We start from the raw sequence: 14648 nt of genomic DNA on the forward strand, positions 1-14648 counted from the left end.
AATAATAACATTCAAGCATAATGCTTACCAACCATGCTTGTAACAGCCAAATGACAAATATATTATTTAAATGCAGCATTTCTACTGACAATCATCAATAATGAAGAACAGTTATATGAACAATATGAAAAGATAAAATAAAACATGCTATGGCAGTAAAGAACTACATTTTTATTTGTGGCTGTAGGCATGATAATTTTAGCCAAAATAATTTGTGAGCAAATAAGCAAGAGGTTAGTGGCATGCAGAACTTTGTAAATGAAGAATATTCCAATTCCATGGAAATCTTGCAGATTCTGAGTGGTCTTTATGATAAGTACATTATATAGCACAGTAGTATTGACCGTAAAAAAAAAAAAACGTAACGATTGATTATTCAATCATTTATACATAAACACCCACAAACACAAATATTTAAAAAGTTAAAATAATAAAAGTAAGTATTACCAACAACGTCACTACTTTCACAGTAACCCCCTGCATGCCATTCTCAATACGACTCTCCTTTAGACTTCCATTGAGGCCATGGACAGAATCCCATGTAGCCAACTGCAGGACAAAAAAGAAGAAGAAGAAAAAAAAAACAGAAGCAGGTCAACATTGTTTCCATCAATCTTCAATCTGTTTTTAGACAGTGCAATTGTTTATCATGAGACTTAATTTAATTTATTAAATAACTAAACCCAGTCAAAACATATGTATGAAAAACTAACACAACATGCTTAACAATGTATATGTTTGTCTTATTATGTGTGTCTCACTTTCAATATTATGGATAGTATAAGAAGACATGCTGTTGTCTTGATTGTGTCATGGTTTATGTTTTTTTTTGCTCTGTTTTTCCTGTTCTGTTCATGTCTGTGTTTCTAGGTTAGCTTTCTAGTTTGTTTATTAGTTCAGTTATCCTCCGTTCCTTCCTTGTTTGTTTCTATGGTTTCTGATTGGTTTGAGTATTCAGTGCAGGTGTGTTTAATTAATTATCACATTAAATCCTTTGTTTGCCCCTCTACTTAAGCCCTCACTTTCTTTTAGTTCCTTGTCTTGCATTGCTTGTTGTTAATATGTTTGTTTCCTTTAAGTTAGTCTCTCGTTTATTGTTTTGATTCTTGGATTAAAGACTTTTTTAACATCTTCATCATTGTGTGCTTTCATTATAGCCACCAACTGTGACAATGGGGAGGCTGAAAATTATTAAATTAAACAGAACTGAGAATTATTAAATTCCATTATGATTTATTAACGCGCTAAAATGGCTGATTTATAAAACTCAATATACACAATCTACATTGACACTGTAAATGGCGATTAGTTGTAAATATCAATAACACTACAATTAATGACCTGATTTGGAAGACTAGTCTCATTAATCATTCATTTACTCAAAGAAACAGGTGATAATGAGGTTTAATCACATCATTTAACAATGAGGACTAAGCTCATTTCAATGTGATGCATGTGTTGAATACGAGTTCTTTGAGGTGTTTGCATTCGCTGTAATCATATATAATTTGCTTTACACAAGTGAAAGTGGATGCAAAGCTGCTATAGAACATACTCAGAACTAGGGAAATAAACATTAGCATGCATGTGCCTTTAGGAGGAACAGCATTTTCTCTTCATTACTTGTGCATGAGGATGAGTACCATGCTGGTCTAGTTCCAGGCGGTGGCACTAGATCAAATTACAAAATGCATCTAATGGCTGCATAACTGTGCCATCACTTGCCTCTGGGACTTAGTATCCTCATTTTTAAAAGCATATTTATTCACCAATACTTGGCACCCGTAGCCATAAGGTATTCCTTCATTACATCATGTACACTAACAGCCCTACAGCAGTGGCACAGGGGAATGCTTGTAATGTTGAAAAATTTATGAAATTTCTAATTTCCTTACAGAGCATCATTCTAAACAGACATAAAGTGAAAATAAAGACAAATGAAAGCCTCTATAAGTGTGTGGGGTGGTGTTGGCAGAGGTGTAAAGAGTACCTGAAAAAAAGAAAAACAAATTAAAAGTACAGATATCTTACAGCAAAAAGTACTCCATTACAAGTTACAAGTCACCAATTCCAAAACCACTTGAGTACAAGTCTTAAGCCTGCTTTCATAGACAGGGCTTAGATTAAGCCAGGATTAGGTCTTAGATCTACAAAGGTCTTCAACCGGGGGTCCGTAGTGGTACTGCAAGGTGTCCGTTGATTAATGTTTGATCACAAATCATTTTTTGTTAAAAAAATAAACATTGGTAAAAACATCACATAGGCATATGAGGAGAGCAATCACGTTTGTTTTCTTAAGTCGAAATAATACTGAACTTCAATTTTGCAATCAACACAATAGCCTCATGAAACATCTTCAAAAATAAAATTGAAGTTGGCATTGTATCAATCTATGAATGCACTGCAGCTAAAGCCACATGTCTGACTATGTTATATTTAAAATCTGAAAATGACAAGTCTAAAACTCTGTATTTAGTTAAATGTTTTTCAAGATCATGTCATATGACTTTATTTTGATTAGACTCTAAAATGCAAACTGATGTTTATTGTCATGTTCTAATTCAGTCTATACGCTTATTTCACACAGCCGTTATTTTGAAATCGAAAGCGAGGCTCCGGTGGGAAGATCAAACCGGAAGTGTCGCCTTTAATCACAGGAGATCGAGAATACGATGGTGTATTGTTGTGTTTAATGTAGAAATGAGTTATTCTAAAACTGTACACACATGTCTTTCATACTTTAGACTATATACAGTGAAATTAATTAATAAATAAAATATATATTTTTTATATATAATTCAGAAAGTAAAAAAAGAAGCAGGAACGAACTATATACACATCCTATATTGGATATTAACATCCAATAGTGTAAATCGCGGCAGCAGCTTCAGGTTGGTAGTCCAAGGCATTGTTGTTTATCTTTACTTCCGGGTTTCTTCCCACCGGAGCCTCGCTTTCGATTTCAAAATAACGGTTGCGTGAAATAAGCGTATTGTCTCTATTGTTTTGTGGTGCAAACGAGCCCCATTCTGTCTCAGTCTCCCCTGCACAGATTCACATCTCTCCGGCCTGTTTATGGCTCTAAATCTGTTTTTCTTTTGTCTTCGTTATAATTACTAACGACTGGCTATTCACGCTGTTTCAATCCCCAATTTCTTTTATCAAAGTTCTCACTTCACATTTGAAACTGTATCAAATGACCTTCTTGGAAAAAGAAACATTTCAGTTAGCATTCCTATAAAGAAAAAGTCATAAAAATAACAGCTAGGTGGCAGGTGCACCTAGGGCTAGCTAGCATGTTAGCTTAGCACACCATCAATACACGAAAATTTATGAGATTAAAACCATTTTTGTTACTCACTTTATAGTGCAAGACGAGTGTTTTAAATAACCTTCTGTGATCTGATTTGGCTTCAGATAAAAAAAAAATCAGAAAATATATAATTTTATAGTATTCTGCACGATGATAAAGTCTATATCGATTAGCATTACATTATAAATATAATCTATTATTATGAAAATACCTGACATGGCGCGAAGAACACAGGTAAATCAAATATCATTGAAATCATGTTTATTGTTTTCAAAACGTCTTTATCTGCATGTTACAGCGATCTCTAGAAGCTTTGTTTGTGTCAGGGACATCCTGAATGTCACATGATTATGGCTCTTCTTCATGTGTTCCATATATGGACTAAATGTGCACAGGGCGCCCTCAGGCTGCCAGTATGGATTGAAAACAGTTCATCTGAGTATCCAGCGCTCATAATGATTGCATTGGCCCATTTGGGTATAAATTCAATAAATATTATTCCTGTCTATATAAATCTGATGTAAACCTATGAGAATCTAACAATATTTCTCCAAATCTCCACATTTTTGAGCTAAAATCCCTGAGAATCGTTGTTTTGTCAAGCGCTGTCATGACGACCTCACAGGAGTTTATTTTTTCTGAATGAGAGCGGCTGACGCTCAAAATTCAAATTAAAGGTGGGTATCGACTCATTTTTTTATTACATAACTCCTGACACAAATTAAGACATAACTGTCACTAAAAGTTTCTCAGAATACAATAGTAGTCAAATACTGAAACTTGAGTCTTATATCTTTTTAATGATATAGAGTTTGTCAAGGTAATAACATTAAATCTGATAGTAACTTTGAACTATTTAAAGGGCACCTATTATGCCCCTTTTTACAAGATGTAATATTGGTCTCGGGTGTCCCCAGAATGTATTTGTGAAGTTTCAGCACAAAATACCCCACAGTTAATTTATTATAACCATTTGAAAATGTCATTTTTGAGGCCTGTTTTAAAAAGAGCTGTTTTGGTGTGTACCACCTTAAATGTAAATGAGCTGCATATCCCCGCTCTGCCTTTGGATGAGGGCGTAACTTGCATACCAATAAACAGTCGGTAGAAGCAGAATGGCTGAGAATGACAGATCCGCTGTTTTGTATGGAATTCAGCCGTACATGTTTGAACCGGAATCAGACCCAGATGATGAAGAGACTCCGGCAGAAGAAACACAAATGAGAAAGGACCAGGAAGTCTTGGAATGGTTATTTGATACATTTATGTACTTATAGAGTTGTAATCGCGTCCCCTTTGCAATTATGGATGTGCAACACACACACAGACACACACAAACTGTGATAACTTTGGCACAATTTTTTGAAACTACAAACACAAATACTGTGATAACGTTTGCTACGTACAAACGGAATTACATTTATGTGATGTTTCTGTCTGTACGTCAATATCCCTCGTTCTAACGTTACAGCTTCATGTCGATGTGCTGGCCTTTGTATAAACATAGCAATTTTGATGTCTTGTCTTTACAGAAAACATACACAGTTTTTAATACAATATCTTTAAAAAATATTTACAAACGTGTGGTTACACACTATACAAACAAGGTTTAAATTATATACACAACTATAGACGTATTTGTTGTTGAATTGGCTGACATCGACTGAAATGACTATTTGCTCAAAAATCATAAAATACATTTACTTCTACTGGCGGTGACGTTGGATTGCGAGCAGTAGGCAACGATCCACACTTGAGGATTAATTTCGAAGCAAGACCTGCTTTGAATTGACCCTCGTTCACAAAACAGTCAGTCAGAAAATGATTAGTGCAAACATAAACGTATTTTGGAAGTCATGCCGCCTTTCCTTCGTAAATAAAATCCATGTACTGCATTTTCAGTGGCTCTGATGTCGGAAGTAAGTGAAAACTACTATGTACATTATTACATCCCACAACAGAACACTTATGTTTCTTATGAGACATTTTCGACAAGGCAGCAAAAATCGTCAGAACACCGGCTGTCGTTGAAACAATGGAGGATGGTGTACAGATCACCGAGGGCGGGGTCTATGCCAAAACCACAGTGTCAATCAAACCATGTCGGTGGGGCTTGCTCAATTCTACGTCACATTGAGTTGAATCTTAGAACAGCTCGTTCTGAGACAGTGCTTCTGATTTATTGAGATTGTAAAAAAACAACTGGGTGGATTTTTATCATTCTAGGGTGGTTTTGCTCACACACTACCAACACACATTTATGTTCAAACACCATGTGAAAGTGAATTTTGCATAATAGGTGGCCTTCAAACAAAACAACGCTTCAGTGCGTCGACGCACTGGCAACGTTTAACTTAATATGCTTTGAGTTCTCCACTTGAAAAACACACACGACTGCAGACCAACGTGCTACAGCATTTCTCTCCGATATGGTAGGAAATTAAATTAAATGAAATGTGGAGGTTTTTAACTGTGACAAGATGATTGACAGGCCAGTTTACTCTGACATGCGACAGAGAGCAACCGTTAAAGACGCAATTGTATGACGTGCTAGTATGTCCCAAAGCTTGTCTACTTTTTGCTATACACTCAAAAGTATCTTCTTTTTCTTTATGTAGTGGGACTTATTGTGGCTCTATAATTAAACTGATGTGTCGGAGGTAGTGAGGGTCCAATCACGAACAGGAGGGACAGTATAAAAAGGAAGTGTAGTCACCTCTTGCGTGTGCTTGCCGTCTGGGTCGTGTCATTGCTCGGGGACCGCCCCTTCTGGTTTTCGTTGCGGTTTCCGCTTTGAGGTAGGTGCTATTTGGCTCGTTAGTGAACACAGATGCGGGATCGTGTATAAACGATTGTGTCGTTCATAGCTTCAGGATAATTTGCGGCTGTTGGCGCCCCTGGCCTTCCTGTTACATGCTTCTCTTGCAGTCCCGTGTCTTCTGATGCTTTGAGGTAACATATGTGTGCGTTGGCATATTAGTTGGCACCCCGATGTGTGATGTGTTGTAATAACTGTGTGGGTTATAGCTGTATAGCTCGCTGTGTGGGCTCTGGGCGGCGGCCGCTCCCCTTTGCATGTCCCTCTCGCATTCCCGTGCTTTGGGGGATGGTGATGTTCAACGTGGCGTGAATGGGCATCGGTTTATGAATTAAAGGTAGGTGAAACGTCCATTTTGTGCAGCGCCCATTCCGTTATATATTGCAAATATATGCTTATGTTTGTATTTTAGGAGTAATGGACGTTCTGGGGCGCCTGGTGGGCAACGTGGTTTGACGCTGCTGCTTGTACCTTCAGATTATTTGCATAACAAACTCTCTTCCCAAGCGTGTGCTCACAGTCTTGGGTGACGCTTGTTTTCCAGTACGTGTCACTGTGATCGCGGGGCGTCGTTTTTACTACTAGTCTTTCAAATTGTGTGCTTGTTTATCTATCCTTTTTTTTGTATCTTCAATTGTTATTGGTTTCTTAACTGAATGTTTTGATTGTGTTGCTTTTAGTGTTTTGCAGTATTGTATTTGTTTTGAGGTCTGATTTCTCCCAAATGTGCTGGTAGAAGGTCAGTGAGGTTAATAGAAACCCAGTGGTGACATCAAACCTTGATTTTCATTTTTGTTGTAATATGTTTTTTTGTTTAATGTCTAAATGTTTATTATGTGTGCATGTTTGGAGTAAGTGTCTTGAGTGTGGAGACCTGTAGTAATTTTGACTCTTGTTACAGGAGCCGAGGCTTCAGGGCAGGCCACTAGTAGGCCCTTACGTGCGGTGGTGGGCTCGTCACAGAGTGCTGTGCTGGACTGGATTGCAGTGTGTGTTGATGCTTGTACACGGGGTGTTGAGAGTGATATAGAAGCCTTGTGCACACTGAAATTTGTGTATCTGCCGTTAAGCCTCGGCCTCCTTTATCTCTTGGTCTCTTTCGCGGTGAATGCTGATGACCCAGTTCTTTTTTTTTAATGTCTTTTTTAAATGGTTGCGAGTATTAAAATAAAACTTTGGTATATTTAGTATCCACGTCTCTGGCCCTCCTTTGACAATCACGTTCATGTGTGTCTTGTGGGTAAAACATTAAATCCATAGGATTAATATTTCCCTGGTAGACAGGTTGGCGTAGTCATGCCTAAGCTATAGGTGGCATTTCTATATTTGCTCCTCACATAGAAGAGTGAGGCCCGCTACATTCTGGCGTAGTCGGCGGGGTAGTAGAATTTCTCTGTTGGGCTGAGACGTGGATGCTGTTTGTTATCTGGGTAATTGTTGACTGTGTACATTGTATGAATGTATTAGTGTTTGTTTGGGGTTTTTTTTCTTTCTGTATTTTGTATAGTGTTGGAGACAAAGCAGCAGCGTCATTTCAGGGGATTTGGAGCATTCCAACAGCTCTTTTTCATGTCGGTGCCATTTGCTTACAGACGTTGCTCTGGTAAGTAAAAAAAAAAAAATATATATATATATATATATATATATATATATATATAAAGTAAGGAGGAGGAAATGCGGGAATTTAGGGATCTTGTTGCTCAGCTGAGGGCAGATAATGAGAAATTACGTCAAGACCAGAGCCGAGCTGCCCCTTCGAGTCCAATAGCCGGCCCCTCTAGAGAATCTTCCGTGCCCCCTGCTGATCAATCAGTGAGTGGTAGTGCTACATTAACTGAGCGGCTCGTGTTTATCCCAAGGGATCGAAAATGTCCAATATCTGATGGTAGGCCGGGTATTGGCATAAATGATTGGAAAGAGGAGGCGAAAGCCTGTATAAGAACACGTCATCTGTCTGTGGGTGATCAAGCGTTTTTTCTATTTGATCATTTAACAGGAGAGGCACGTGAGGAAATTCGGCATCGCTCTACGGCTGTGCGCGGAGACCCAGAGAAAATTTATTTAATTTTGCAAGAGCTGTATGGTTGCTCCCAGTCTTATGTTGCCCTACAGGAAGCCTTTTTCTCTAGGAGACAGCGGGATGGGGAGACTTTGTTGGAATTCTCCCTGGCCCTGATGGGTCTCCTAGAGAAAGTCAAACAGAAGTCCCCTACTGCCATCTCAAATGCGGAGGTTTTATTGAGGGATCAATTTGTAGAATATGTTTGTGACGTTTCCCTTCACCGTGAACTAAAACAGTTAGTTCGCCGCCAGCCCGATTCCACACTCTTAGGGGTGCGGAGCGAAGCAATCCGATGGGAGAGGGAGGAAATGCCAGGTGGAGCAAGGGGTCGAAGTCTTTCCGTCCCTGTGGCACATGGCTTTCAGTACGAAGTACAGGGAGGTGGTAGCCCGCCTAAAAACTCTGAAATGCGAGAGTTTAGAGAAATGCTAAAGTTACAACAGGAGCAGTTGAACCAGCTCACACAGAGTTTTACCTAGCCTTTTCGGGGTGGGCCCGTTATCTGTAGGCGGTGTCAAAAACCAGGCCACTTTGCACGGGAATGTGGGGGGGAACGTGTCATGTCCCGGTCGCCTTTGCGTCCTCGCGTTGATCCAGCCGCTGGGGAAGGTAGGCAGTCGCAATCTGATGCGTCAGAAAACTAATTCCCGCCGTGCTGAAGAGTCACAGCTCGGTTTGGGAAAAGGCAGACTCCGACGGTAAGAAGTTTTAATTCTAGTCCCAATTTAATGTCCCCCTGTCCACATTTGGATGTTTAAATTGGTTGTGTGTCAGTCCCTTGTTTAATCGATACGGGCTAAATGGTGTCAACCATTACGGAAAGTTGTTTCGTTCAGCATTTTGAGTCACGGGGTCAAGAGCAATTGAGGTCATGTTCATGGTTGCAGCTGAGGGCCGCAATGGTCTTTCCATCCACCAATTGGTTATATGGAGTTGGACGTCGAGCTCTGTGGTAGGATGGTGACACGATGTGGGGTGCTGGTGGTCAGGGATCCTCCTGGTGGCCTGCGCTCTCGAGTCCCTGGTGTGTTGGGGATGAACGTACTTGGACGATGCTACCTGGAGCTCTTTGGACACCATGGCCCTGCTTTGTTTAATTTTCCCCCAGTTTTTTGTGCGCCACTTTCAGTTTTCCAAGCCTTGCAACACTGCCACCAAGGTAGTGAGCAATCATCCGTTGATACCACTAGGGTGAGGGTGCGCGGTCCTCGGGCATGTCGCGTCACAGGCGGTACCATTAAGTTTGTTGCAGCAACTTGTGCAGAACAGCTGGCAGGTAGTACAGTGCTGTTTGAGCCCTCTGAGTCGGGGTTACCTGAGGGGTTGTTAGCCTCGCCCGCTTTGGTGCGAGTGATTGGGGGCTCAGTGTATGTGCCAGTGGTCAATATAGGCACTTCTGATGTTCTGCTTTTTCGCCGTCGAGTACTGGGTTCCCTCGTTAGAGTGCATGTTGTTAGTTTGCCTACGGGCATTACTGAAGTTAGACCTAGTACGGCTAGTGCCTATTCCCAGGGTACTCAAGTAGCCAGTTCCACTGTTCCAGAGCAGATTGCCGCGCTGAACTTATCTGCATTACCAGAGTTAGAACAGGAAAAGGTTAGGACCTTGCTTAGTAAGTATCAGACGGTGTTCTCTGAACATGATGGTGATTTGAGGTGCACCAGTCTCATCTCGCATGATATCCCAGTGCTAGATGACATTCCCGTACGGCAGCGACATCGCCGTGTTCCTCCTTCTGAGTACGAGGTTGTTAGGGCCCACATTAATCAGCTGTTGGAGTCTCAGGTAATCAGGGAGAGTTGTAGTCCGTATGCCTGCCCAATTGTGTTGGTTAAAAAGAAGGACGGTAGTCTTCGCCTGTGCATGGACTACCGTCAGTTAAACGCCAAGACTAGACGAGACGCATTTCCCTTACCCCGTATCGAGGAGTCGCTGGATGCGTTGACAGGGGCCTGTTGGTTCTCTACCATGGATCTAGCTAGTGGGTACGATCAGGTCCCAGTCACAGAGGGGGACAAGCCTAAGACCGCTTTTTGCACAGCTTTTGGGTTGTTCGAATGGAACCGAATGTCGTTTGGTTTGTGCAACGCCCCCTCTACCTTCCAGCGACTTATGGAGAGGATATTCGGGGGCCAGCAGTGCCAGTCGTTACTTTTATATCTGGAAGATATCGTGGTGTTTTCCACCTCTATTGCTCAGCATTTGCAGAGGTTGGAGCTAGTTTTAGACCGGTTGGAGCGGGAAGGGTTAAAGGCTAGGCTGGATAAGTGTGCTTTTCTCAAGCAGGAGGTGAGATATTTGGGTCATGTCATTTCTTCCAGGGGAGTAGCCACCGGCCCAAGTAAGATAGAGGCTGTGGCCCAGTGGCCTCGTCCATCTAGTGTCACAGAGTTGCGGTCCTTCCTGGGGTTTTCCAGCTAGTACCGGCGGTTTGTAGAGGGGTTTGCCAAGGTGGCTGCCCCTCTGCATAAGCTGGTAGGGGAGTTTGCCGGTGTAAAGGGTAAACAGACAGGAAGGAACTTTGAGAATGCCTGGAGTGAAAGATGTCAGGTGAGCTTTGAGGGGTTGAAAGAGAAGCTTACTACCACCCCAGTTATTGCATATGCGGATTTCTCTAAACCCTTCATCTCGGAGGTGGACGCCAGCTACCAAGGTTTGGGGGCAGTCCTCTCCCAAGAATATGAAGGTAAGGTAAGACCAGTGGCATATGCTAGCCGTAGTCTACGGCCCACTGAGCGCAACATGTCCAATTATAGCTCTATGAAGCTGGAGTTTGTTGCGCTCAAGTGGGCCATGACAGAGAAATTCCGCGAGTACTTGTTGGGTAATAAGGTTGTGGTATTTACAGATAACAACCCCCTTAGCCACCTGACCTCCGCAAAGCTTGGTGCAACTGAGCAGCGTTGGGCTTCTCAACTGGCGGCTTTGATTTTGACATTAAGTACCGTTCAGGTAAGAGTAACAAAAAACGCAGATGCACTTTCATGGCGGGACCCTTTGGATCCTGGTGTGTTAGACGGGTTGGTCCCAGGCTCTGCAATTCCTGAGTCATTGCGGTCACTGGTCGGGTTGGATTCAGCTGGAGTAGTGACCCAATGCGTGGTCTCTACGCTCCCTGGGTACTCAGTTGGTGAGTTGGGTTCGCTGCAAGAAGCTGACTCGGTTATCCAGGAGGTGTATCTGCGATTCTGGAGACGTGGTACTCGCCCAAGCCCTGATGAACGACGCCGGCTGACTAAGGGAGCCCTAACGTTGCTCCGTCAGTGGGACCGCCTGGTTGAGCAAGATGGTATGCTTTATCGAAGGGTTTACTGCCCTGAGGGTAAGGAAGAGATGTTGCAATTGGTATTGCCCGCAGCCTTGAAGCCAGAGGTTTTGAGACAGTTGCATCAGCAGCACGGACATCAGGGTAGGGAGCGCACACTTGAGCTAGTGAGACAGAGGTGCTATTGGCTGGGATTGTCCTCTGAGGTGGCAAGCTGGTGTCAAGAGTGTGATCGGTGCCAGTCAGCCAAGGACACCCAGCCACTGACTCAGGGATTTATGGGGAGGTTATTGTCATCTAGGCCAAACGACATTCTCGCTGTGGACTTCACCATTTTTTAGCCCACACACTCTGGCATTGAAAGCGTCTTGGTAATGACTGACGTGTTCAGTAAATATACCCTCGCTGTTCCAACAAGGGATCAGCGAGCCGAAACAGTGGCCCAAGCACTGGTGACAGAATGGTTTTATAGATTTGCCGTTCCGGGCCGTCTTCATTCTGACCAGGGTCGTAATTGAGTCCTTGCTAATCCGTCAGTTATGTAACCTCTATGGTTCGGAGAAGTCTCGTACGACCCCATATCACCCGGCTGGTAACGGCAAGTGTTAACGCTTCAATCGCACGTTACACAATCTGCTGTGCACACTGCCAGTGTCCAGGAAACGTGATTGGGTAGCTTGTCTTCCCCAGGTAGTGTTCAGCTATAATAGTACTCCTCATCAGTCCACAGGGGAGTCACCCCACTTCTTGATGTTTGGTCAGGAGCCACGATTGCCGATGCTTCAGGGCTGGCCACTAGTAGGCCCTTACGTGCGGTGGTGGGCTCGTCACAGAGTGCTGTGCTGGAATGGATTGCAGTGTGTGTTGATGCTTGTACACGGGGTGTTGAGAGTGATATAGAAACCTTGTGCGCACTGAAATTTGTGTATCTGCCGTTAAGCCTCGGCCTCCTTTATCTCTTGGTCTCTTTCGCGGTGAATGCTGATGACCCAGTTCTTAATGTCTTTTTTAAATGGTTGCGAGTATTAAAATAAAACTTTTGTATATTTAGTATCCACGTCTCTGGCCCTCCTTTGACAATAACGTTCCTGTGTGTCTTGTGGGTAAAACATTAAATCCATAGGATTAATATTTCCCTGGTAGACAGGTTGGCGTAGTCATGCCTAAGCTAGTGGTGGCGTTTCTATAGTTGCTCCTCACGTAGAAGAGAGAGGCCCGTTACATTCACAAAAAGAGTATATACTTTTAGAGTGTAGTATAAGTAGGCGAATTTAGACGCAGCAGGCTATCATGGAAGTGGGACTCCTACTACACGGTGGTACCCACAACCCTACAGGGTGCAAAAATATATTAATTGTCATTCATTTTTTGAAAGAGAACGAGTCCTATGAAGTAGCGGAGCACCCGTTAACCATAGCCACTGCTGAAATGGGTTATGCTCGGACACTGACTGATACCATTTTAGAGTTAAACAAAGCCATTTTAGAGTTAAACAAAGTAAAAAAACTTTATTATGGTGCATCTTTGATGTCAGGAAAGGTTGGTTGAGTCCAGAAGCTGTTACAAGAAAACCTTAATAAGGACATCCCTTATTTACTGCTTTAACTATCAGTTACATTTGGTCTGAAACTGATTCTGTAAGAGCCCATGGTCCAGAGCTGCGAATGGAAGCTCTAGGGCTGCTGAAAGAGGTTACTGCATCCAACTTCCCGTTCAATGCAAACCTTGTGTACAAAGTGCTCACATTGTTGAATCTATCAAATACGCTTCTGCAGAGAGAGGACACTGACTTTTGGACAGGTTTGGGCATTGTGGCCAGTGCAAAAGAGCACACTTCATTGTGATATACAAAAGTGTGGGAGAAAGCCGATGCACAGCCGAGATCAATGATCCCAAAACAAAGATGCACAGCTGACAAGAATATGGATGATTACTTGGTGGAAAAAAGACAAGTCAAAGAGATGATGACATAGAGGTGGCGTGGTGGCTTCAGCCATGGGGATTTCAGTTCAAGTTAGTGGAGGCATGACGGGTATCTCTCACCCTCTCTGATGATTAATTTGTGAAGGGAATTGTATCAATGACCGGCTGATACTGCCCCTCAAGACTGAATTACATTCCTTATTCCCTCTGCAATGTGAATTGCTGGAGCAAAAGACGCTGCATCTACAGTGTCCAGTCTGGGCTCTTAGGATTTACGTCTATCACTCAGGCCAGTGGCATAAATCCTCCCAGCTTTTGGTCTATTTTGGTGGCCGCAACAGAGTAACGCGGTCACCAACAGCACAATTCCTATTAGAACACAGATGCTATAGCTTTTTCCTATGAGGCACGTGGAACTGGTTTCCCCTGTAGTAGAGAGGGCTGTCAAAATGGCTGAAAAATGAAATTTGAATATATTACTTAAATAAAAATTATATTCTAACTGTATTTTAATTCTAAAAACATATTTTATGTCAGAGGAAAAAATAACTGTATTGTCTCCTAAGTCCACAAGAAGGCACGGTGCAATGAGAAAATGTTAAAAAAATCAAGCTTAAAATTATTTATAGAAAGGAATTTTATTGAAATTGAATGACTTTGTTTAAGTGCATAACATTTTAAACAAAAGTTTATGAATCAAATATAATTTCCAACATTTGCATGTAAATAAATAAAGGTAACAAAGGTGCACGTAAGTGGAAGGGCATCCGTAATATGAGAGTATACAAATGCTTTCAACAATAGACAGCTTAATGTATTATATTAACACAAAATAGAAAACTGTCATTCCGAAACTTGCCACTCATGCAGCTACATATTGTTCGTCAAAAACACCATATGGTCAACTTGATCTGGGGTCTGTTCTTCGTACGTTGCTTAAAACATATGAGATCAAATGAGACATCCAAGATGATATCATCAGCCTACCTTTACGAAAAAGAAGTTTATTCAAGTGTGCTATTAGTATACTTCTTTAAAAAACAAAAACAAAAAAAAAACAATAAAGTATAGTTTCAGTCTACTTTTTATGTACTTCTCAAAAATATACTTCAAATTGCACTTAAGTATACTTGACTTATACTGACAGAAAAGTCCAAGTATATTTGGCCTATACTTGTTGATCGAGATATACTTAATGAAGTATTCAAAGTACACTTAGCTTGTAGTTGTTAACTCTTCGAGTAGCCTATTAAATATACTTTTTTTA

At 41.7% G+C, this 14648-nt stretch overlaps 1 protein-coding gene and 1 long non-coding RNA gene across 3 annotated transcripts in view; one reads left to right on the forward strand and one right to left on the reverse strand.

Annotated features, from left to right (window-relative positions):
• Positions 1-14648, reverse strand: part of grid1b (glutamate receptor, ionotropic, delta 1b) — an 816517-nt gene that overhangs the window by 57648 nt on the left and 744221 nt on the right. For both annotated transcript variants that reach the window (XM_077205908.1, XM_077205910.1), the window contains exon 9: positions 448-549. In XM_077205908.1, coding sequence (XP_077062023.1) covers positions 448-549 — 102 coding nt within the window. The remainder of the gene's footprint in view (positions 1-447; positions 550-14648) is intronic.
• On the forward strand, positions 5995-7321 carry LOC143714562 (uncharacterized). Its single transcript, XR_013195541.1, has 2 exons — positions 5995-6468; positions 6544-7321. It is a non-coding gene; the product is annotated as an uncharacterized LOC143714562 (long non-coding RNA).

This window comes from Siphateles boraxobius, unplaced genomic scaffold (assembly GCF_051911475.1).
Source record: "Siphateles boraxobius isolate OS27281-9 unplaced genomic scaffold, OSU_SipBor_1 55, whole genome shotgun sequence".
Lineage (NCBI taxonomy): Eukaryota > Metazoa > Chordata > Actinopteri > Cypriniformes > Leuciscidae > Siphateles > Siphateles boraxobius.